This window comes from Ambystoma mexicanum, chromosome 3q (assembly GCF_040938575.1).
Source record: "Ambystoma mexicanum isolate Mex_15411 chromosome 3q, UKY_AmexF1_1, whole genome shotgun sequence".
NCBI lineage: Eukaryota > Metazoa > Chordata > Amphibia > Caudata > Ambystomatidae > Ambystoma > Ambystoma mexicanum.
The window spans coordinates 1,027,778,671-1,027,803,782 of record NC_090926.1 but is presented as its reverse complement, the minus strand read 5'-3'; the positions used below and the strand labels follow the sequence as shown (position 1 = coordinate 1,027,803,782).

The 25,112-nt window shown below is 51.6% G+C and overlaps 1 protein-coding gene across 1 annotated transcript; it reads right to left on the bottom strand.

Moving 5' to 3' along the window:
* Nucleotides 1–1,334: 1,334 nt before the first annotated feature.
* CBX4 (chromobox 4) lies at nt 1,335–16,639 on the bottom strand. The gene is made up of 5 exons (XM_069655201.1): nt 16,372–16,639; nt 15,648–15,691; nt 14,916–14,981; nt 11,322–11,388; nt 1,335–4,366 (listed from the first exon to the last, which is right to left on the bottom strand). The coding sequence occupies exons 1-5, from the start codon at nt 16,438–16,440 to the stop codon at nt 3,020–3,022; spliced, it is 1,593 nt and encodes a 530-aa protein (XP_069511302.1). The 5' UTR covers nt 16,441–16,639; the 3' UTR covers nt 1,335–3,019.
* Between the last annotated feature and the right edge of the window lie 8,473 nt (nt 16,640–25,112).

Below are 25,112 nucleotides of genomic sequence, written 5' to 3'. Positions count from 1 at the left end.
AATGGTTTGAGTAGTGCTCAGGGGAGAGCGGTTGATGGTACACCGGGTGAGTTGCACAATATGTGAAGTTGCACAGAATGCAGTATTTGGTCCTGTTCCTGCCGCTGGAATCGGAGGGAGAAAGATTCTTTATTCTCAGGCTGCCTGGAGCCCACACAACGGAAGGCCAGGGTTTCATCTGGATAAAGCAGAGGGCCATGCATTCCTGCCATAACAATATAGAGACAAAGTCAAACAAATATTGGCGTCCTTGAGAAGATCAGGCAAGAACGATCCGGGCATGTTCATAAAGCAGAGGCTGCACCAGACTGCGCAGGGCCACGCCCAACACTCAAGCCACGTTTCCTGCTGAAAATCCCACACATTTAGAATGATGGTCAATATTGCTACTCCATTATCATCGAGACACAGAGTAGGAGTATGGTCGTAGCAATGCGAGTCCCTAGTTTCCCTGGAAAGAACAAGAAAAGTGATGGGAGGTGGATCTGACTGCCTTCAAGTTTTCCTGGATTTAGAAGCGATCTGCTGCTACTTGTTTAGATCAGGAGGGGGGAACGTGACCACCTGCTAAGCCTGAAGTCAATGGCTGGCAAATCCTTACAAGTGCACCGCATGGGTATGTTACTGGGATTTATGCTGCTTGGGTAGCGGTTTCCTAGGAGTATCAAATATTCAGGATCTCTAAATTCTCAACATTATATTAGGGTTCAGGAAGGAATATTAAGAAGCAAAAGGGTGAATTCCAGGAAGGATTATGCTTTTCAGACTGATACAAAGTATAACACAAGGAAGCAAGAAGTGCCTGACAAGGTCCTGTATCATGCAAAACACCAATCACAGAGTCTCAAAACCACCAATATGCCAAACAGAGGCACTGGCAATGTCATAAAGCAAAGCCCCGCCCACAGGGGTGGACACGGCCAGGATAGGAGTCAACGCCAGTTGTATGGGCCAAACAAATGGTGTACCAGTAGCTGGTATGGTCTAATACCATCCAGTGAAGAATCATATTAGATCAACGCACACCCCAATCACCCGGGCAAACGCAAAGGTGGGGAATACAGCAAACAGCACTACAGAAGAGATGAACCCCTCAGTAGATAAAAGAAAATGACATGTTTAGTGGAACGTGGAGGGCAGTTGTACATGGAAATCCTTCCCCGATACCCACCATTGCCACACCAAGTACCAAATCCAAAGCACGAGCCAGCCATACTGCAGTCCATCCCCAGAAAGATTGATGGCCATTGGCTCTTTATCGGAGAACAGGACGATGAAGAAAGACCGCCATGTTGGCCACATTTAGAACATGTCAAGACACACAGACAACAATATCGTTCCAAATATTCTGTATTTGTAAGGAAGGCTCTTCATGTATTTACAATATATTCACTCAAACCTCTCACAGAGATTTGATCCTCTTTGAAATGATTGCATTGTACAGTATTATTTTGTTTTTCATGGGGCAGCGCAGGTGGCAGAGACAGTGTTCCAGCCACCTGGGCCACTGCCAGGCGCCTAATCCATCAAAAACATGTGCCGATTCCATTCCATATTTACATTCAAGCTGTTGACAACTGGAAGCTTATATTTTACAACAGTTCTAATAGCAGCATTGCCTAGAAGTAGTACTTTCTGCCTTTCGATACCACTTGTGCACATAGAAACATCCATCAGTATCAAAATATATATATATATATGTATATGTATAGCAAGCAAATAAAATACAGTTTTTGAAATAAAGGTATGGGTGGCAGATTGATGCAAGATTTAGTAAAGCATAAGAACAAAACAGCTGCACGGGATAAAAGGACACCAGAAAGCGGGTGCTTGGTGAGGAGTAAAAAAAGGATTCTCTATATTTTTTGTTTGTTTTCCCTTGTATAAATACCTACAAATAAATAGAGGAATATAGCGATCTTCTTCTGATCACACTTTTCTAGGACGCCACAGACACAAACTGGGCCCGACCACGATTCGACAATTGTGCACTGGTAAAATATATAACACTATCATCTCTGCTTATTTAAGTGCTTCTCTGACGGGTCTGGCGAGTGCTTTTCGAAGGGATGTCACATAGGCGGATTATGGAGACAGTAACAAGGCTTGGAAAGAGAGCAAGACTACAGCTCCCAGAAGCACAGCATAAAAAGGGGCGGCCCGGCTACTGAAGCGCATATGGCATAGACAAGACAGAGGGCAGCCCTCTTCACTTAAGCACAGCCAAGGAATGGGAACACTGCCACCTGCACCCTGCGACCCCAAAAGGTTGGGGAGGTAAGAGCAGGTCACTGTCCCACCCACGCTGAAAACATGGATTGAGAGGAGGAAGATCAGCGACTCAACCCCAACATGACCACAGCAACCAGCAATGAAACCATCAAGACCAGGAGGACAGGTTACTGAAGACCATTCAATGAACACCAAACAAACAGGGGAGAGAGGACCAGTTAATATATGCCCAAAGGGGATACAACAACCAATCACTTATCAAAGCAAGTACAGGGGCAGGCACTGGATCTCAACAAGGGGGGGGGGGGGTGGACCCCGGTCACCAAACCCTAACTGGCACAGGAGCAACCATCACATTTTAAGATACTGGGAAGTGGGCCAGTTTCCAGAAGTCGAGGACAAGTCCCTGAACCTCAACCGTGACAGTAAGTAACCAGAATGACCCACACATCCGGATAGGTTGCCAATAGAAACGGAATTTAAAAAAAAGAAATGATTATTGCCACGCTCTTTGCATGTGGACAGCCCATCACAACAAGCATGTCCCTAGGTGGAACGTGGCCAGAAAGGTTCAGGATATTGCCACGCATCCATGCTCACAGGGTGCACACGATACAATGAAAATCCTGGGTATGGCCTATCTGCCATTCACGCCCAATCGTCACCACGGCAGGGCTATCCCAAACTCCAGGAGTGCTTCGGTTGGATGAGGGAGGTCCTTACTTCCACAGCTTTTGTGGTTGGTTGCTCTTTGACAACAGAACGCCCCTTCAGGGGGACCATGCCCTTACACAGTTATATACTCTTTAAAGGTCACAGTCAGACAATTTGCCGTGACATCTGTGATAATAATGTTCCCAAAGAAAGGCTTGAACGCGGGAACAGGCTCCTCTGGTTCCACCAGCATTTCCACTGGGTCCGGCACCATCACCGCTGGAACCTCAACCGTTTCCAGCTTCTGGTCCCCATTGCTCCGGGACTTCACACACGTTAAATCTATGGGCTCATCCAGGTCGGAGTCCAAGTGGATAATGTCTGGTGGCTGATGAGCCACCTGCAGATTGACAGGGCCTGGAGTCGAGCTGTCCAGGCTGCTGGGTGCACTGAAACTGCGTGAGGGAAGCTGCCGCTTACAGGACTCCCTCTCCGCTTGGGTCTCAGAGAGGCACCGCTTCCTGGAGTTATACAAATTACATTCTGCATCCTTGGAGGTCAGATCCCCATTCGGTGGGGCCACTGTAGAAGGTTGCGGTGCTGAAAGTCGTTTGGTTGTCAACTGCAGTGGCTGGTCTGAAATAGTATCTGCTGTAGAACAAGTCCGTTTGAGCCCTGCAAATTGGGGGATTCCCCGCTCTGCATCCTCAGACGCCTGTCCTTTAGAGTCATCCATCCGGAGTCTTTCCTCAACTCTCTTTTTCCAATGCTCTGGCTTCTCCATGGTTTTGTGCATTGTCCTTTCCCCAGAGGGGCGCTCCGGGCCATCGCCATTCACTGCTTGGCTTTTCAGTTCATGGTTGTCCTCCGATGACTTGATTTTTACTGCCTGCATCCCATTGTCCATGTATTTGCTCATAACTATTACAATCCTGCCATTTTTGTTCTTGTTCTTGACAATTTTCATTTTTCCCCCAATGTCATTGGTGGTCAATGTCTCCTTTTTGGAGGCGCTGACTCCATTCGACAAACCGTTCTTTTCGCTGCCGTTCACTTGGCAGTTGGGAGCACTTTTGGCATCCACAGAAAGGTCCTTTGCTTGAGACAGGTAGTTTTTACCTGGACCCTGCCCCCATTTGTCCACATGATTGACAGACTGGCCTCTACTGTGATCAACCGTGGGCTGGCTGCCAGAATCCTTGATTGCTGGATATTGAAGGTCATACATCTTCGGGTCGGGCTGGTATTGGTGGTGCTTCTTGCTATTCAGCTGGTAGTAGTACTTGCGTTTGCTGTTAGAGTGGTGCTTGACAGAGTGGTCCTTGCCATTGGGCTGGTACTGGTGGTGTTTCTTGCTGTTGAGCTCGTACTGGTGTGACTGGCTCTTGCTGGAGGAATTCAGCTCTATGTTCGGACGGTTATCCAGAGCTGAATCCTGGAGGCCGGACAGGACATTCGAGCGACGGGCAAACGAGGGCACCTGTAGTGGAAAGAAAAAAGGGACTATTACTGGGACGCCAACAAAAATCATAAATCTCAGACTATCCACTGGTATTACACAACAGAACATAAAGACATATTTTAAACCCAACTCTTTTCAGGTGTAAGTCTCCATTCACAACGAAGAGAAGAGCTATATGGTTGGGAACTTGAGAAACTCTTCAAACAACTGTAAGAAAATACATACCTCGTGTACAGCACACATGCAAATGCTCAACACACGAATATAACATCCATGTACCACTGGTGGCAACAGTGCAGGTCAACACCAGCACTCTACCCAGGATAGCCAAACCTGGCAAGAAAGAAACCCCCATACCCGACCTCAACTCATCGCCATTTCCCAGTTATGCTCTTCAATACAAATCTGGATGATTGACATCTATGCTGGCCAATCCACAGCTTGCCGTATCTATAAACTGGTAAGATGGCACAGGGGTAATTGGTCTTCTTCAAAGATCTGTGGGCAGACTAACTCTTATCCGGCCAACTCAGCCATTCAGTGCATGCGTTGGGCATCTATGATATTTTTCTTTGCGTTTGATTTTCCAGTTTAAAATTCAGGACTTCAAGACCCACAATGCAAAGAAATAAGCTCTGAACTTCATAACCTACTCGCCAATGGCATTATATTCATTGGTTTACTGTCATTTCTTAAGATGCCAACAGCATGCAGTCGCACAGTAACTCCCACACGGTAAACTGGAGCGCTCTGAATGGTAACAACGCAAAGCCGGCCCGAGGCATTTGCAGTGGCACAGGGCCCCGCTCTCCCCGAATCAGTGCCTACCTCGACTATAGCAGGTCACATTATTTTAACGAGGAGCTGTGCTGTTTCCTTGGACGATTTGTGACTTTTCCGAGCGAGGCCACCATGTCACCTCCCAAGCTATTGTGATGCTCTTAAGACAAATAACCTTTCCCAGCGGCCCATCAGATGCTACAGGCCCCATCATTACTGCTAATCACTTTCTTTGCTCTAGCCTAGCCCTTAAAGCAGCTGCAATTTACACGTCATGGCTCATTTAAGAGACCATTATTTTGGGCAAGGCGGTTCTGTTAAGAGTGCTGTTCCAAGCCAAACACGGGGGTACGGGCAAACGATTAGCAAGCAAGCACGCCATTTTATGTAGGTCCAGAGGTTGCAATCCTGGAGATGTTATTTTCCCTCGTTGTGGTCATGTGTTGTTTTTTAGGGCATAAGTATACACATGTGGGTGGGCAGACTTTTTTTTCAGGGGGGGGGCGCTATCCTGCTTGGGTATTTTTGAGTCCTGCAAATTTGCTCGAGTGTTCGGCTACAAGGATTTCACCCAGGTTTGCCAAGTGCAGATGCTTACCCACAAGATCACATAAAAAGGGTGATCAAAGCACGTCCATTACTGGAATTTTGTTTTCCTGGGAATATTTCACTATAGAGATTGTTGGGATTAAAAAGGTGGGCACAATAAAACACTGTCAACTTAGTTATTGGTAAATCTCCCCTCTCGGGTCATTTTCTGGTGTTGAGAATTTTTTTTTTAAATGTGAATGCTCTTTTGTCTGGTGCCTTTTTTTTAAGGGTAAAGGTCAACCGAATCATAGGTGCCAGCTTTTGATTGCTGCTATGGGGCCACAAATTCCCACACCTAGTGATGCGAGGGAGCTGTATCCTGTATCCATCCCATTGTCTAAAAACCACATTTTACAGCAGCAATGGGGGGGGAAGCCACATGGGTTTACAGGAAGATATAAACATAACATCTCAGCAACAGTCGCCTAACCTGCTCAGTTGCCATTGCAACATTCCGTTAGGAGATTCCCTGCTTCCCCGTTCAATTCCTGCACCCCACCAAACAGTGGTGGCTAACCCCCTAAAATAAAGGCTGGGGGGTCCGGGGGTAACATTGATGTGGCTTCCGTCAAAATAAAGCCCCACTCCTGATATTACCACACACATAAATGTGAACAGTGACAAATCATATGTCCGACGTCACGTTATATTGTTTTCCTGCCTTACTAATGGCAACATGTTTTTAATGGCTGCCCATGATATTTGGTATACTAAAGACTCATTCTGTCACATCAGGGGTTACCTGTTATGCAAATAAGAGGGCCCACACAGGTTATGCCGCCCAGGGCACCTTGTAACGACGGTCTTGAGTACTAAATGTTGCCCGGGTGTTCCTACACTTCGCGCCTTTTTAACTCGGTTTACGTTTATTAATCATAATGCAGCCTTCCGGCGTCGGATACTGCAGACAGCCATGGGTCCCGAGGGCGCAAAGTTACTGGTCATTCGAACAGGGCGGGTCCTTTAACCCCGTACGTGCCCTTTCTGCATAGACTTGCATAATAGCCTGGCACCTAGTTATTTTGGCACTGGTGCAGCGGAAGGGCTCTCCCCGCCCAGCTGATTAAAAGTCATCTCAAGGCTGCAGGCAGAAGAGACGTGCAGAGTTAGGCCCTGGGCTCGGCGCGGGGCTGTGAAACCCGAAACCCCCGCCTGTGCTCTGTAAACAGAGCGAACAGCTGACCCAGCGCCGAGCGGGAGCCGGAGACGCTGTCACGGGTTAACTCTGTGTGCACCGCCCTGCCACTCCACTGCCGGGCCCCGCCAGCGAGTAAACACGGCGCCCGGGCCGCTAATTATTCCAGCAGAAGGCCAGCGCGGGCCACAGCTCCCAAGGGGCCCCGCACATGCTGCCAGCGGGCAGCATCCACCATGCAGGATCGTGCATTTCGCGGAGGCCGCGAAGGGTTTAGTGCTGTAGTGTTACCATTGGGCGCGCATCAATGGTGCCACAAAGAGGATGCAGCGTAGGGCAAACGTGTCAAGTATGTGGGCACTAGCCTGCCAGCCATCTTTCACACACATGCTAATAAATGATCGTACAGCATGTTTGGTCTCGCCACTTGGAAGTTGGAGGATGTAGCCCGGGACTTGGCCATTGATACAATCTTAAATTGTGCTGCTGCTCAGTACCTCTGGGATAACACTGCGCGAAGCGTGCGCACGGGGACAGCGAGCGCTGTGTACAAACACAAGCGATGATTATGGCCCTCGGACCGCGAGCCATTCAGGTCGCGGGCTGCACTGTACAAGCCATTCATTCAAGGCCCGGTGGCTCCCTCCCGCTGGAGCAATAAAGCCAGCGCTGCCTCTCGCTATTTCAGGTCCCACCCGAGGTATGCGAGGCGGCGGCGAGATAGTGTTTCCCCGCCGTACACTTAAATCATTCATAGCCCATATCCCCAGCCCCCAGCCGTGGGTGCCCCCGGGCTGACAGCTGTGGATAGTGGCGGGGGCATCCCCAGGCGAGGGGGTGCGGGGGGGCGCAGATCCACGAACGCAGCCTGTCAATAATACATGAGGGGGATATGTTTATCCAACGCTGTCAGGCCCGGCGCCTACACGCACTCTTCTCAATGAGCCCCTGCGACCCTTGGCCTACTCAGCGTGCTGGAGTGCGCGGTGCCGCACATCGGAAGAGATGCTAGCTCGCCATTTTACTTTCTCTTCGAGAATAGCTACTAGTAAATAGTATGCAAGCGTGGCAGTGATGCAAACACCAAAATGCAACCCCTCCTGCCAATTCCACCCAGGGCTGCTCATTTTACAAGGGCCAGCTGCTGGGCGCCGGATTCGAACCTGCGAACAGATCTCTTTGCCAAAAAGGTCTACTTAATTCTACAGCAGTGGAAAGATGTCCTAGTACTACAACGGCCAGCGTTAGTGTTGCCCAGCTCAACCTGAGTCCTAGCACGGTAGCGATTAGCCGATCAGATGTAGTTTGCTTTCCAGCTGGCTGGTCGCTCGCACATTGAAACGTGAGCGCGTGGCAATGTCTTGAAGATTCCAGAAGGGCTGAATTAGAGGCAACACACAAGCGTTCTAGAAACCCCTCTGACTCATCGGTGGTAGGTAGGCTGAACTCTAATCTTGAACTCTGTCCGGAGGAGAATTCAAGAAGCACCACTAATATACAGCTAAAGAAAGTTTCAAAAACATACGTCCCACCGAGGAACAGGTTTATACACAGAAAACCTTGCACTAGGCAAAAGTAGGTTGAAAATTGAAGAAAACGGGGTAAACGGAGTCGCAAATGTATTCTAGGAAAGTCAGTGAGGGCCTTTGCATAAGGTGGTGCGCCGTCACTCTTAAGTCATACAAAGGTCAAAAGAGAAGGAAACGTTCTCAAAGGCGCACCTGGAGCCTTTTAGCAGAGAATCGATAGGGTGGCCTGGAGCGGGAGGTTGGGCCGGTCATGACATTTCTTTTGGATCTATGAAACAAACGAGAGAGCCACCAGAACGGGAGCGGCTTATAGGTGTTGGCCGAGGTATAACTTACAGTCTGGGGTCATCGCTTTGTCGTGGAGACAGTTCGCTAAACGCAAGGTGGCATTGCTGAAGGCAAGCTCCAAGTACGCAACCGCGGGGTCCTGAGCGTAGTCTTGGTTGCAGATGATGCAAGGCGTAGCGGCCCAAGCAGGGTTTGTAGACTTCAGATCCCCTCTACCGACCTTTCACTGCTGATGACCAACAAAATCTGATGCATGGTTTCCGGAAAAAATCTGATACAGGGTTTCCGGAAAAAATCTGATGCAGGGTTTCCGGACACCTCCTCGGTGGAGATGAAGCTGGCAATCAAGGGTTGTTCTGCACTTATGAGCGCTCTGGACTGGGTAGGCAACAACAGATGTCATGCCCAGCTAAGCTCTCTTGGCAAGGACTTTCTGCCACCCTATGGGATATCTTCTGGATTTTACACCAAGTTACCAGTCAGCCAAGCAACACCTGGCTAGCGTCAGCAAATCTACTACCAAGGTTTGGCTAATTTTGCGCACACGGGGGACAGTATCAGTACCTTGCCCCTCGAGCGTCCAAAAAAACTCAATGGGCTGGTCCGCACCTCGCCGTCCGAGGATCTTGGACTCCATGGCCATCATGCTAATAATCTTACAGGTTTTGGCAGCACCCAAGCTCCAAACACGTGTCCCATGGAAAGTAGTATAATGCATGGAGGCTCAAGGGTTGTTTTTATGTTGTTTATCGCGCCCGCCACGCATATTGATTTTTTTAAATAAACTAGATCGGGATGAACCATTACCACGGAGAGCACACATGGGAAATGGTAGAATACTTTTGAGGGGCAGATCTGGATAAACATTACCTTAGAGAGCACACATGGGAAATGGTAGAATACTTTTGAGGGGCAGATCTGGATAAACATTACCTTGGAGAGCACACATGGGAAATGGTAGAATACTTTTGAGGGGCAGATCTGGATAAACATTACCTTGGAGAGCACACATGGGAAATGGTAGAATACTTTTGAGGGGCAGATCTAGATAAACATTACCTTGGAGAGCACACATGGGAAATGGTAGAATACTTTTGAGGGGCAGATCTGGATAAACATTACCTTGGAGAGCACACATGGGAAAGGGTAGAATACTTTTGAGGGGCAGAGCTGGATAAACTGGACCCAGTAAGGACGTTGCCAACGGTCTGAAGACGCAACATTCTAGGCCGCTTCACATCTGAATAATTTAGACCAATGCAGTGATCAATAGACATTAAAAACCAGGCATGTAAACGATGGCCGGCGACATGGGCTGTCCTGGCCCCACTCCCGGCCTCTGGAAGGAGCCCGTCAGGTTTGTGATATCGCTCCCCCAGAGCCACAGTGCCGGCTAAGAAGTTCGTTCCTCTGGGGTACCCCGGCTTCTGGAAACCCGGCGGAGCATTGGAGGCACAGGGGTGGGTGTTCCAGCAGCCGGGCAAGTAGCCCCGCTGGCTTCATGGCATGTCCGTGCAGTTCCAGGGGGAGATGTCATGGCCCTGGAGTGTCATGGCGTCGGGTCTGCACAGGCCGCGCGAGTCTCCGAGTGGGGCACTGGCGGGAGTTGGCAGGGCCACCTGCCAGGGAACGCTGGAGGGAGGGATGGACGCCGTGGTCCGGGGCCACGAGGAAGGACTGCTCGTTCCAGCCTCCCGAACCCCTCCCCACACTGCAGCGTGTTTACACTAGGGCACAGTGCTGGGAACAGACAGGCCCTGCACTGTTCAGCGTGAAACAAGATCCGCCCGAGTCACCATGACAAAGGGGTCTGGCACCCACTCTTAAAGCGGCAGAGCGTCTGCTAGCAGCTGGCTCAGCACGAAGCGCTCATCGGGGCCTGCCGAAACCCGATTGCAGATGCCTCGCTGGGCAAAGCGGGCAGGACGGCCGCCCCGAGGTGCGCGGAGGCTCCCGCGAGGCCGGCCGGGCGGGGCCAGTCGCGTTGCGGCCTAACACTGCCATCGCGGTTTCTCCAAGGCACTGGCATGGCTACCCCTGCGCTGCCAGCATTTTAGGGGCACCTGCCCGAGTTTGACCCAGCCCGATCATCTTTAAAAAGCCATCAACTGGCTGGGAACCGTCTCCATCGCCAGTCCTTTCTGGATCTCAGAAGAACGGCTAAAGATGGCAGGCCTGGCCCGCCGTGACTCCAGCTCACTGGCAAGCAACGCGTGTACATGGCAAACGCACCTTTCTCAAGCCAGCAGGAGACGCCGTCCACGCCAAGGGGTTGGGCGCGGTGCCCAGAAGAAAATCACGCCGTTTCCTTGGAAGATTCGTGGCAGCGTGCGGAACCAAAAATGCCACACGTCTGCTCCGCTGTCAGAAGGATAACTCGGTGTGTCAATGCACTTGCAGGCCCCTTGGTCACCAGACTACCCACAGGGCAGAACCGGATAGGAGGGCCGGCTTATATCGATAATAGGAACAGTAGTTTTGAGGAGTAAGTATAAGCTAATACAGCGCCACGAAACCCAAGACTTCCAGCGGAGCCGTAGAGCCTATTCGTGCATTATATATATATATTGGCACCGTCCAGTCACTTGGGGGGAGAGGGGCAGGATGGAACATAAAACACTGCAGAACATACACACGCCTCTGAACTCACCTGCACCAGCACCGCCTTGGACTTCGGCCCCCGTTTCCGGCACCCCAGCAGTTGGTCCTGCCGCTCCCTGCAGGGAAAAGGGAAAATCGATAGCAACGTAATTAGAACAACCTTCCAGGCGACCACATCGCAGCCTCAAACCACCTTAACAATCCCTCCCACACATCAGCAGCCCACCAAGAGGGGGCGGGGCAGCGTAATGCGCATGCAGCGAGCGTGCACTCGCGATAGCCCATCACGGCTGTCAAGCAGGCAGTGCAGAGGTCAGAAGCGCCTCCGCGTGCACCGGTCTTCCAGGCACCGTGCGCGGGCATGTTTGAGGGCTAAAGCGCTGCCAGCAATGAGAAAGCCCCCCCGCCCCCCAACATGAGAGCGGAGGCCACTAGGCCGTCAAGACGCCACGGGCCCCATTTACAAAAGCGGAGCAAACCCATTGAAATGCGCTTTGTATGTGAGATCCTGGAAGTTTTTTTTTTTTTTTGCTTCCTAGGAGGTCCCCACTCATACATGTGAACAAGGCAGCGATTTTGCTTTTATTAGGATTCAAGGACTATTACAGGGTCCGTCATTTAACAGTGTTTGTAAAAAAAAATAAAGCCAAAACCAGGAATACACACAAACTACTATAAAAAAGCCCAGTTTTCTAACTATTGAGATAACCCCTAAATCAAATTGGCTTTGTGTATGTGACCCCACAAAGTCAGAAAGGGTGCACGTGTGCGGGTTTTGAGGCCCAACTAGTAAGTGGGTACCAGAATTTGGGAGCTGGGTGTGTGTTCCTAGTGCTACATCACGCGAGAAGTTACAGCGGGCTCTGGCATAGGCCGAGGTGGTTTTGCACTCGACAACAGTGCCCCGCTGGTTGGGCCCAACATCGACGCCACCCACAGTCCAGCCCAAAGGGGGGACACCGCCATAGTTCCCGCCGAGACGCCAATGTCCCCATGGAGTCACATAACGACCTGTGTCAGCGATCCCAGCGACCCCCACGCAGAAAGGGGGCTCAGATGCACGGGAGCACGTGTCGTGAGGACGCTGGATGGGCGGGGGAGGGGCGCACTGGTGTGTGGTGCTCCAAGATCACCGTGCAACTGTAAATACCCCTGGGGTCACACATAAAACAGCGTGCTTCGGGTGTAACGAAATCCACAGTGTGGGTGTACCCCCCGCCCCCTTGCGCTAGCAGTAATCTGAATTCATTCACACACGCCCCCAGACTCCGATGTTGTGGTATAAAGCGTGCCAGGAATTAGTTCACGCCGTGACATGGAGTGGATTGGGCCGACAGACACATCGCGGCTGTGCACACTCCACGCAGGACACCACCTATTAGGTGAGAACACTCACGGCATCATTATATGCAGTGATAAACACGTGGTCTCCAACGAAAAAGGTGGGTGGCTACAACTCCACGAATAAGGCACGTGGGGCCCAGCCCTGCCAAACAAGCTGGACTGCAGCCGCTTGCATAGTGCACACTGAATGCGAATATAACCTCTGCCCTGCGTCCACCAACCACGCGGTGTGCAAGGCCCAGCAGCCCCTATGCCACACAGTGCAAGGTACCACCCACTGGAGCCAAACATAGCTGTGCCCAGGGTCCACATCACGGTGCCACACTAGTCAAGCCCTGCACCACAGGTGCCAGACCCCATGCGTCCCACCCAGGCCCACAGTGTCTCTCTCTGCCAACAGGCCCTGCGCCCACTCTCCAGCCCAGCTAACAGCGCGGGGGCTCCCTGGCCAGTAACACGCGCGCTTTAGGCTGCTCGTGAAACCGCCGCCGTGCCCCATTGGCCAGTCACACGCGGCTCTGGTGCATTCTAGAATCCCCCTGGGCGCGAGGAAGGAGACCCCAATTGCCGGGTTACAACAGACAGCGCTCAATCGCCCCCCAAGGTTAAACAGATACGCAGCTAACACCTGCCCTTGGCAAGGATTACAAAAAATGAACAAAAAAGCGGAAACTCAAGGATTTCATAATAGGATTTACAAAGACCCATTGACCAGTTGGGAGCTCCCCAATGCGTGTGCGCGTGAAGTGGCCCTCGGGGCTCATGTGCGTTGGGGGATTAGCTATCTAAGGAGTCCTGGGAATATGGATGGGGGAGGGGTCCAGTAGGTGCCACCAAGAAGAAAGTGGCGTAGCTGCTAAACAGGCTGCGTTCATCCATGGCGGAAGACGCCGCTGGCCCCCCATGGTGGCAGGCCCAGACAATGAAGGGGTGTTCCATGGCAACAGACTTCAATGGTAAAGACTAACTGGTTTCCACAGTACAGGATAGCGGGGTCAGTGCCTGTGACAGGCTCCAATGGTACAGGCTAGAAGATGACTCCGCGTTGGCAGGTGCCAATGGTACACCATAGCGAGGCGATTCCATGAGAACAGGCTTCACATTTTCAGAGTAACTGGCCCGATAGTACATGATCCAATGGTATAGGCTATAGTACAGGCTCCAGTTTTTATAGGCTAGTGGTTATTCAATGATAACAGGCCCCAATGGTGTATGATTGTCCCACGGTAAACTGGTCTCCACAATACAGGGAAGTGAGGTTATTCCAAGTGAAATGCTCCATGATACAGGCTAGTAGGGTTGCTGCCCGGGGGCAGGCTGCAATGGTACAGACTAGAAGAGTATTCCATGGTGGCAGGCTCTAATGGTTAAGAGTAACTGGCCCCAGTAGTACAGGCTCCAATGGTATAGGCGAGTGGTTATTCAGTGATAACAGCCCCAATGGTAAAGACTTGTATGGTTGGCCCATGGTAAAGACTAACTGGTCTCCACAGTACAGGTTAGAGAAGTTACTTCCCAGTGAAATGCTTCTTGGTACAGGCTAGCAGACTATTCCCAGGCGAAATGCTCCATGGTCCTGGGTAGCTGTGTTACTGTCCGGTGGCAGGCTGCAATGGTACACCCTAGCGAGTGTATTCCATGGCAACAGACTTCAGTGGTTAAGAGCAACTTGCCCGATAGTACAGGCTCCAAAGGGTAGAGGGTAGGTGGGGTTACTGTACAGCGACAGGCTCCAATGATACAGGTGACTGTGGCTACTGCACAGTGTCAGGCTCCAATAGGACAGGCTAGCTGGGTCGTTCCACACGGCCAGTCTCCGTGGGCATAGACTTGCCGGCCAGGATATTGCCAAGTGACAGGCTCCAGGGGTATAGGTTAGCAGGGTTGGTCCAGAGTAGGCTGCGCAGATGGTGCAAACAAGCATCCCACGGTGCAGGGTTCCGATGGCTCCAGTGGCAGCGCACAGCCTCGCCGAGCTGTCAGGCCTGTGTGGTGCACAGCGCTCAGGACATTCCGTGGTGCGAGGCTCTGAAGGGGTTGAGCCAGGCGTTAGGCTCGAGTTGTGCTTTCATGATGGCACGGCTGTGGCTACCAAGGAGTTAACTGCACTCGTGACGCACACTGACAGTATTGCACAATCCGACCTAAGCCCGCAGCTTCTGCTGCAAAGTGCACAGGTACCGTTAAAGCAGCGGGAGTCGGGCACTCATGCCAGCCAGTGCACGCCGCGCTGGGGAAGGGGCTCCAAGGATAGGGGGGGCGGTGTGGAGGAGGCGCTCGGCGTGTCTGTGCTGCTCACCTGTTCTGGAAGGCGACGAGCAGTCGGGGGTCTAGGATGTTCTCCTCTGGCTCCCAAGTGTTGTATCTGAAAGACACAAAAAAAACAGCAAATCACACGACATGCAGTCGAACGGGCCTCGACACAGAAAAGGGACTCGTCCACATCTACATCGGCAGAACCCTCGGCTCCACACATCTATTTTGTGAAGGCGCGACAACCCGTACACCAAAAAAACCATACCCCCGCACACACCGTTTAAAGTCAAACAGGGGAGAACTGCATACCACCTGCAAAAGCATCGATGGGCCCCACCCCTCTTGCTGGCTACCAGCTTGCACCGTGACCCTTATGCCCAAACCCACTTGACCTACTGCCATCCTGAGCCCTATTCAGCCAAGTTGCGGTTGTTCACACGGTCAGCCCCCTCACCCCCGCACCCCACACAACAGCGCTGATCATCGCTGAATGTTTTGAAATAAGAGTTCAAACAAGGGGAGCGGGGCGGGGCCCTGCGTTGCAGCATGTGGGAATAGGAGAGGGCGGGGGGGGCTGTTGCAGCGAGCTGTGCAAAGTAATTAGCAGCACAGCACATGACCCTGAGCTGCCAGCTCTGTGCAGCCGCCTGCTGAGGGGGCATACGCTGCTGCCCCTGCACAATCGCCAGTGCCCTGCACACCCTTAGCTGGGTGAAGGGTCTAGACAGGTGGCAGGCGGGGGTCATGCTTACGACTATTCTCCAACCATACTCACTTGGGCGACCAGCCTCTCCATTTCACCAGGTACTCCACTCTGCCCTGCAGAAAGAAGAAGAGAAGGGGGCGGGGGTCAGTGGTGGGGTTCATACCCTCTGTGCACCTTCAGTTCAGCCCCAATGTCCCGTCCTTCCTCTGCTGCCCAGAGCCCACCTCCCTCCAAACCAAGCGACATTGGGCAACCCAAAGACCAGTCTCCGATCCACCTCTAGAACTTTAAACTGTGCGCCTTCTCATTGAAGGCGCCTTCTCCAGCCCCTGCGCAGGCACCTCGGAAACCCTTTACACCCGGACCCAGTATCCACTGAGCACTTAAGCTCCGCTGCAGAACCATCGGCCCCTATGCGCGCCTGGCCCCCACCCCACAAAGTTTCTTCCTCCCAATCGGCCCCTCCCGTGAAGCCTCAGTGTCGTGCAACCCCCTCCCTCCCTGTACTCTCAGAGCGCAAGTATAGCCCCACCTCTGCACCCACAGCGCGCGCTCCGGCGCCCTCAGAAACCATATGCACCCCACCAAAGCACGGACGGGCCCTCCACTTGCAACGTCGGGTGCCCTCCCTGCACCCCTGAACATATGCGCTCCTCCCTGCACCAGACAGCTCCCTTTTCCGTGCAGCCTGTGACTCTTCTATTTCCCTTCGCCCCCCTCCTTGTAGTATCCCGGCTTTCCAACCCATTGGCCCCTCCTTAACCGTCAGAGCCGCAGATGATGCTCCCCTCACCTTGCGAACCCGCTTCTTCTCGATGCTCTCCACTGCAAAGACGTGCTCCCCGGCCGCTGGCAGCTCCATGTCGGCGGGCTGCCTGCGCGGCCTTCCGCGCGCGCCCGTAACCTGCCCGGTGAGGCTTGACCGCGTCTCGCGGCGCTGTAGACCCGCGCGCGCGCCCGCTGCGTGCCTGACGACGCGTTCTGTGGCTCCAGCTCGCGCCAAGCCGCTGCCTCCGTCCGCTCTCACGGTTCTTCTGAGAGCTTCGGCTGCGGCGCACTGGCAGCTCCGAACTACTACGTCACAGCACCGCCCACCTGTCAGTCGGCGGCTCTGGCGGCAGCCAATTGGGCGCACAGAGGTGGGGGCGGGGCCGTGCAGGGAATGCGTGGGGTGGTTGGTGGGTGGGGTCTAGAAGGAGGGAAGAGCGAGGCTGATGGGGGGTGAGAGGGGTGAGGCGTGAGCAGGGCACGGTGGAACTAAGTGAGGGAAACTAGAGGTTGGTACTTGGAAGAGGAGCAGAGGGAATGGATGTCACGCAAGGGTAAACGAAATAAAAGAGGGAAACGAGAGCAGCAAAGGAGAAGTGGAAATAGTAGATGACATTGCCAAGGAGGACACAATGCAGGAAGGGGTACGAGAGAAAGGGGGGTGGGAGGGGCATAAAGGTAAACTTGAAAAAACCTATAAAAAAGCAAGGGAAGGATCAGGATTCCAACGTCAGCAAAGGGTAGAGGGGAGGAGAGCAGTGACACAAACTAGGAACAATGGTCAAAAGGCAAGTGGAAAAGAACATGAGGAAATGACCCAACAGCAAAAAGAACACGAGAAAGTCAAAGACAGAACAGACGACAAGAGGGACAGGGGAGAAGACAGATGGAATTACAAGAGAGGAGGGGGTAGCATGAAAGGATTCGCGAAAGGGGCGAAATGAGTTTGAGGTGGGGATGGAAAACGAAGCGTTGAAAGAAAATGGCTAAGGGGCAAGGAAGGGGGACTGTGGGAAAGAACAGTTAACAGGGACGATAAAGGGCAAAAGGACCCCACTAAACTGGAAAACGGGGAAATAACGAGAGGACATCATGGGAAGGGTGGGAAGACACAAATAAAGCAGGAAGGAGGGAATGAAAGAAAGAAAGAACAACGGAGGGAAAGGGAGACAGAAACACAGTGAAAACATGGGAGGGGCAAAAGTAAGAAGAAGCAAACAGGGGTGTACAAAAGAGAAGAACACATTGAGAAAGGGGCACAAAACATCAAAAAGGAAGGCAATGGCCACAACTGAAACAGGAAGAGGTGGAAGGAAAGGGCAACAGTAAGCACATGAAAAATGACCAAAATATAGAAAGGAGAGAGGTGAAAATGGAGAAAGGAGGGAAGAACTACAAAAAGGAAAAGAAACAAAGAAAGTGGCCGCAGCAACGTTTTCAGTGGGGCTAGAGACGAGATAAAGAGACCAGAGAGAGGAACACGGAGGCAAGAAACAGTAAGATTCTTCGCAACACTGCACAAAAGGCTGGCAGGTAAGAGAGGAGAGAGTGGGCGTAGAGAGATCGGCCAATCTGATGACATTCAGGCGAGAAAACAGAGTCCAGGGAACATACAATGTGGGAAATTTGGGAATGGAAGGCAGAATGAGAGGAGTATGGGGGGAAAAGGTGTGATATGGGTTATAGAGGCACGTGGGAGTGAGGGATGGGGCGACAAGTGGGGCAGACATGGGGTATGGGAATTCAGGGCAATGGGGGAACTAGGCACGGCAGATGGAATAGTGGGGCGCGGCAAATTAGAAAAAGAAGGCATTGGGAAAAGGGGTCTACGCGGTGCAAGGAAGGCAAGGGGGCGCTGATGAAAACGGCGAAATGTGGGGGATGGGCGAGGCAAAGGAGAGAGAGAAGGCGAGAACAAAATAGGATAACTGGAGGTGACAGTGAAAGGCACGGACGCCGCAGGGTTGAGGGGATGGTGAAAAGCGGAGGAGGGGGCGAAAAATAGAGGAAATAGCCCGAGAAAAGGGGCTCTGTGTGTTTTTGGACCCGTCAACACGAGCGAGAGCAGAGGAGGCCAAATAGGGAAGTGTTGGGAGGGGCTCGGAGGGACTGGGCAGAGCCGGGAGCGGGCCTATAACAGGGAGGAAAACATGAGACTTCAAGAGAGAGGCGGGGCGGAATGGGGGATGGGGTCCGGAGGAAGACAGCGCAGCCAGGGACAGAAAGACGGGGGAAAGAGAGCGCACAGGGAGGGGCAGAGACGGCAGCCAAGTGAGAAGGAGGGGCAGAGAGGGCGGAATAGAAAGGGGCCAGGTATACGTGAGTGTAAGGGAAGTCAGGGGGGATTGCCAAGCCGAATAAAGAGGAGTGTCCAGGGATAGGCCGGATAGAGAGGTAGAAGGGGACAAGTCAAGGTTGGGCAATCGGACAGAAGAGGGCAGGAGTGGAGGGACAGCGCAGAAGAGGGAAAGCAGTGGTGTGGGTGGCGACAGACACGGTGAAATAGTGAGGCGTGGGAAAGTGAGCTGTGGGTCGGGATAGGTGAATTATAGAGCGAGGAAGACGGAATGGGAGTGTAAGGGGTAAGGAGAGGTGTGAGCGGGATACAGGGGTGGAAGACGGGGTGTTAGAGGCAATTTGAGTGGGGGGGGCGTGTAGCTGCTAAGTGGTGATCCCAGGTGTGTTACTGCCACCCAGTCCTCGTTTTTTTCTCTGAACAAGCAGCCTTCTGGGACATGTAGTTAACTTTTCCTCGTACCACCGACCTGTACGTCACAACATACAAAAGTGTTGTTCGTTAAAAAAAAGGCACGACTTGGCATAGATGTCAGACATGGCACGGTGCCACCTGGCAGCCCAGGAGATGGGAGTGGCTGGGCCGGCGGGAGTGGGCTCGGCAAAATGGAGAGAGGCGAACGCAGCGGTGGAAGAGGGTGGGACAGGGGCTGGCGGCTTGGTGGGCGAAGGCAGCCGTGGGGAAGGGGGGATGGAGACAGGTGGAAAGCAGGTATACGGGACAAGGAAGCGTAATACATACACCGGTTGGGGTCAGAGTTGTCAAGAGCGGCTATAAGAGAGAGAAGTTAGAGCGGGGGGTTGGCGGAAGCTTCAAACCCCTCTTGCGACCACTCTTGTCACCTTGTCCCCCCAACGAAGCATACTGACAAGAGACACCCTGAACGCTATGCACTACAAGGTGTACTAAAAAGGGGTGTGTGGAGGAGCAGTGTGCGGGGCAGGGTAGGTGTGAAGGAGATTGGAGGAAAGTAGCAACACAGAGATTGTTGAAAGAGGAAGAGAGAGTGTTACATCAAGGCTGGAGAACGGACGGGGGGGGGGGGGGGCAGCCGAACAGAGAAAGCGAAGGGTGAGGGGGGAAAGAAGCAGCCGGGGTAAATAAACCCGGGTGAGGGGAACGCACACGGAAGAGAAGGAAGAGGCCGAAACACAGAGACGGGGGCGAGAGAGAGGAGGGAAAAGAGGCAGAGGAGACAGGGAAAACACTGGCGATTGGAACCAGTCACTATGAGTGACAGGGTGATGGAATGAGGAGGTGAAAAGAGACAGGTGAAGATCGGCGGAGAGGGCGAGAAACACGCGGGGTGGGCGGGAGGGACATGGAGAGGAGAAGAGACCACGGCGCAGGTCGCGGAATTCTCCAGGCAGAGAGCCGCGGAGCCCTGTACAAGCAGAGCGAGAGAGGTGGAAAGGAGAGAGGCACGTGGGCGACCGAAAGAGACGGTCAGAGGGAGCGAGACAGCAGGCAGCAGCCGCATGACATAAAAAGCGTGGACTGTAAACAGAGTAAGGGCACAAAGGAAAGCGAAAAAGGGACGAGAGGTAGAAGTCTGTCATGGGGAGTAAGAGACGGCATACCGAGTCAGACAGGGGGATGCACCAGTCAAGGGCGGTCGTGGGGGGAGGAGGAGGGAGAAAAGAAGCGGGAAGGATACAGGCGGCGGGAAACAGACTGGAGAGAGAAAGACAGCGGGGCCGGCGCGCACGGGAATCTGCACACGTCATCGAGAAATGTGCCCCGGCGGCTCTTTCTCAGAGGCGCTGGGGCACGGGTGCCAACCTGACTGCCGTGCTTCTCCACAGACAGACACGGGCCTCCGTGTCACCCCCCTCCGACCCAATTCCTCCCTATTACCCCTGGCCGCGCTCAGCATATCACACTGGCACTGGCTGAGTGACGATGATCAACTCGGTAAGCACACTCTGGCTTAATGTATGGCCCGGGCTCCGGCTTGGATATACATACAATATCCTGTATTCAGAATTCCACAGGAAACAATATATCTATATCTTTATTTAAAAAAACTCTTTGTCAAGTTCAAAGCTGTGTAAAAACTCAAAGTCAGAACTGTTTCAGACAGAGCTAAGCAAACAATGGCAACTGGCTCCACATACCTCTCAGGAACCACAGCCCCAATGCCTACTAACTATCCAGGAGTCCAACAATTTGTCATATTTTTGGGTCAGTGACAATGTCATAAAGTCGCCTCTACTGAAAATCCAGCAAGCACCCGGCGTATGGCGGACTAACACATGACCCAACACTCGCTCCCAGGGCGCCTTCCCCAGGGATTTGCTGTTCTTTTGGCCTATACGATCAAGGTTCTCGAATCACATGACCCACCACTGGTTTTAAAAAGACCTTGGTGCCTGCTGGCTTTCTGCGCTTTATGAGTACATAAATAAATAAATAAAAGTAAGCTGAGAGTAATATCAGATGTAGGCCCCTGAAGAAGTGCAAGACGTACTGGAAATATGTCAAGAAAAATATATTGAGTCATTTATGGAAAATATTTGCATACAATACCTTGGATGCATACGTAATAACATACATTAGAATACCGAGGCCATAAACACTTTATGTAAACTCTAAACTGACATCATATGGAAAAGCATTGGCTTTATGTGTGCAGTCAAGACAGTTTATAGCTTTCAAACTGCAGCAATCTTTCACAACCTAGCTGGGCCGTATTTGGAGTGTGATACTTGTGCACAGTTACCCCACTCATTGACATTTTGTAACACCCCACTGAGTAGGGCTAGGATCACTAATCCAGAGAATAGTGAGATCCCTCTAGTTTACTCAAATGTATCATATATACAATTTAAGAAATATTGCTTGTGTCTGTGCTGAAAATTTAACCGATTATTAAAATCAGTGGCTCGATGAGGCCAAACCTACCACTGACGACCACTGGCGTATGCCTAAAGCTGGCCTGGCCAAGTACCTGGACACCGTGGCCACGGTGGATCATCCAACGCACAGGCATTACCACCGATGCAACAAACGGGCGGCCACTGTCAGCAGAACTCATCGGCCAGCCTCTGCTTAGTTCACAGCTGTACTACGTTCCAGCTTTCACAACTGATCACTTCTCCCCGGCTTTCTCCTTGACCGCACAACTTTCAGATGTCGAAACCGATCAGTTTCCCTATCCTCCCTTCTTTCATTGCCCTTCCAAAAGATTTTGAAGGCGTTCAGGTATCCATTGAAGATTCACATAGTTGGCTTAATGACATGCAAAAGCTACTGCTTGTACCTTCACGCCTAGAAACACTTGTGTACAGGCGCGTTATAAATGCTATATCATGTTACATATCATATCATACCTTGATGGAGGTACATTTTTATGTAAAGATCTAGATTCTTCTCAATCCCTGCCCGGCTCGATTGACATATAACGCACCTGATAAAGGTTTCAATTAACCTGTGCATTAGAGAGATGCAGCATACAATACATTAACTAAGATGTTATATCTGTGAGCATTTATCAACGGATCTAAAGAAATAACTCCAAATTCTTCATAACTCCCTATTGTGAGGCAAGTTGGGAAGAGTTCATAAGGGCTCTTAGAGGGCCTTGTTTAGTTCTGTTTGTAGCCGCCCCCCGTCCCTCAAATCATTAAAAAGCATGGGATACGGAAAAGTCATTATCGTATTCGATCTTTGTCTCACTTTTTAGAATTGAAGACCTACTCTTTGCATCCTTTACTTGACAACCAAACATAATGGATGGAAAAACATTAGGAATTTGGGAATTCCACTTGTTAAAATTCAATACATTGTTTTTAGCACATCTGTTTCTCACTTTTCTTCAGGTAACATAATTCAACTGCAAAAACCAAGAATCCTTGGTGTAGGCCAGGTTTTTATGAAGGGTAAACTTGGTCAAAAACCGACTTGAAGTTGACAGAGTGGGAATATAACCCATGGTTCTCTGTGTGTTTATTTGCTAACGACTAAAGTCTGGCGCTTTTCTCCACCATAAGGGTTCTTTGGGATCTTCCTTTCCCCCACTCTCGCATAGGCGCATACACGAAGCATTGAGTTATGATGGAGGCCATATGCGTCACAAGCACTATCCGCGTCGGTCTTAAGCACAGCACATTTTCAGCAGTCTTGCCTGTAATCTGGCACACTTCCATTATAGAAGGTTTCATTAAAGACTGGGGTCAAGATCACTTTTGGGGTGCGGGAATTATAGTATTGAAAAGGCCCAATACTGCAGGCTAAACAAAACAATGAGATCTTATCTCACAAATTTGGGATCCAAGAAATTAGGTCTGGGGAACAGGCTTCCCCCATCGCACACGGCTCCTAGGATATGTGAGCAAACTCTGACTATTTGATATCTTGAATTTATTATGTTTTGGTTTCTTTTTTTGGTCAGCAGTGTCACTGCTGGGGAGTCCTCCCTGCTAAAAATGGATAGTGACTATGTCAGAGGATGCAATTTAGTGACAAAAGAGCAGACAAGCAAACAATCCGGATTGACTATGCGACCATTGGGTCATCAGGGGGCAACGGCAATGTATGGCGGAACTAGGATGATCGTCCAACCCCAGTAATGTATAGAGAGAACGGGATGGTAGTTCGACCCCAACAATGTATGGAGAGACCAGGATGTCAGTCCGACCCCAGTAATGTATGCAGAAACAGCGATGGCATTACGACCCCAGATAGGTAAGCAGGGTCCGGTTTTAGGGCCGGACCTGTCAGGAAGGAGCAGGAGACTGCATACTCTGGGGTCACTTGGGGAGCGCCCAGAGAACATGTAAATGGCAGCAGAGCACATATGTAACATAGCAGAACATTCTGTATCCAACTGGCAACCCACAAACTCCAATTCTACCCTCTTGGTCCCAATGACCTACTGTAGAGGAAGTATGTTTTCTATGCATGAGAACGTTCCAAGCAGATTTAAGTAGGGAACGCGCCCCACTGCCCTACGAGGTGGTGGCATGGGGTCACAAAACACACATCGCTGTGGGAACAACATTGTTTTTTACTCTCTTTCCCCACATATTCTAAGAATGTAGTTTTGTTTATACAATTGTATCTGTCCTAAAATATGTTGGGAAGGGTGTTTAGTGGTAGGAAAAAAATATCGTTCACCCAACGACGTTTTTCAGCGTTATAATCCCACACAACTCTACTTTAAAGAATGTCTGTCCAGGCCTAGAGCCAAGCCGTCACAAAGACCCACTTGTAAGGTTAAACAGAAGACGGCCGGTGCATCTTTGGGTAGTTCGATGATGGCAGGCTTTTCATGCCCCACTGTGCACCCGTGTAGCCCCACTTGCACAAGATCCATGGCATATCTGTCTGTGCCTCTGGTACTGGGCAAACCCTGGGAATTGCAGCACCTTTTGGGGGTTGGGGCGCTCTCTCACTTTGCATAGGAGACACTTCTCGGTGAGTGTCGGCCCCCTAAATCTATGCCCCCCGTCATACCTGGCACGGCTGCGCATGCAGAATACTAATATTCGGGTGCACAGCTGGCTGCCCGACAATCCTTTCACACTGTAAACAAACCATGAAGCGCTGTATCGTGAATAGCGCGATTACTCTACGGCGCTTAGTACACAACGAGGCCGTCCTGGAAACCACCGTCTTCCCTAGAAACCCAAGACGCAGCCCCCCCCCCCCTAGCATTCTCTGCACCCCTGGCCAAACAATCCGACGCGGCTGATACCCTCGCATCGCTTTAGGGCTTTGGGCATTAAATGTCCTGCCTATAAATCGCCCACCCATTTCACCGCGAAGTGATCAATGCGCCGCCTTCACTTCCATGCTACGGGGAAGTACACAGTCGGTGTTTGATGCATAAACGGACCCCTCTAAAGGTCCTTCAACACATATCGCTGGGTCGCCGTCTGTATTCTAGCTTAGCGAGCCGTGCTCCGTTCTATACGTGTAGGGTCCCTCTTTAAAACCGCCCCAACCAAATATATCCCCTACGCGATCTAGTATCCCCTCCCAACATTATAACTCGGAATCATTTTACCCACTGCCTTATATGGCGCTGTTACGGCACCTTATGGGAATTCAGTGTATACATAACCCCCACACTTACAAAACCCGAGGCCTTACAACCCGGAATCTGTCCGATTTAGACACATGTTCGCATCCGCGGAGCATTTTTACAGCCCCTCTCTTCCCGGGTATATACTGGACCCCGGGGTGGGATGGGGTGTGCTCTGTCGTCGCTAGCCAACGCTACTGCGCCACAGGGGAGAGCTGTGCAGCGCTAGTGCGTGCTACGCCCCGTATCACACTGCCGCCCCTTATATAACGCGGAACTAGCCGGTGGTCTGCATTAGCGAACGGCACCCCTGTATCTTGTGGGCGTCTCTACAGCGCTTTATACATAAAAGGACCGAGTGTAAATCCAGCCCTTTATGAATCGGTCTAGGCTGCCCTAATGGGCGCCGTGCACACGCAGCTCGGGGCCAGGTCCCGCCGAA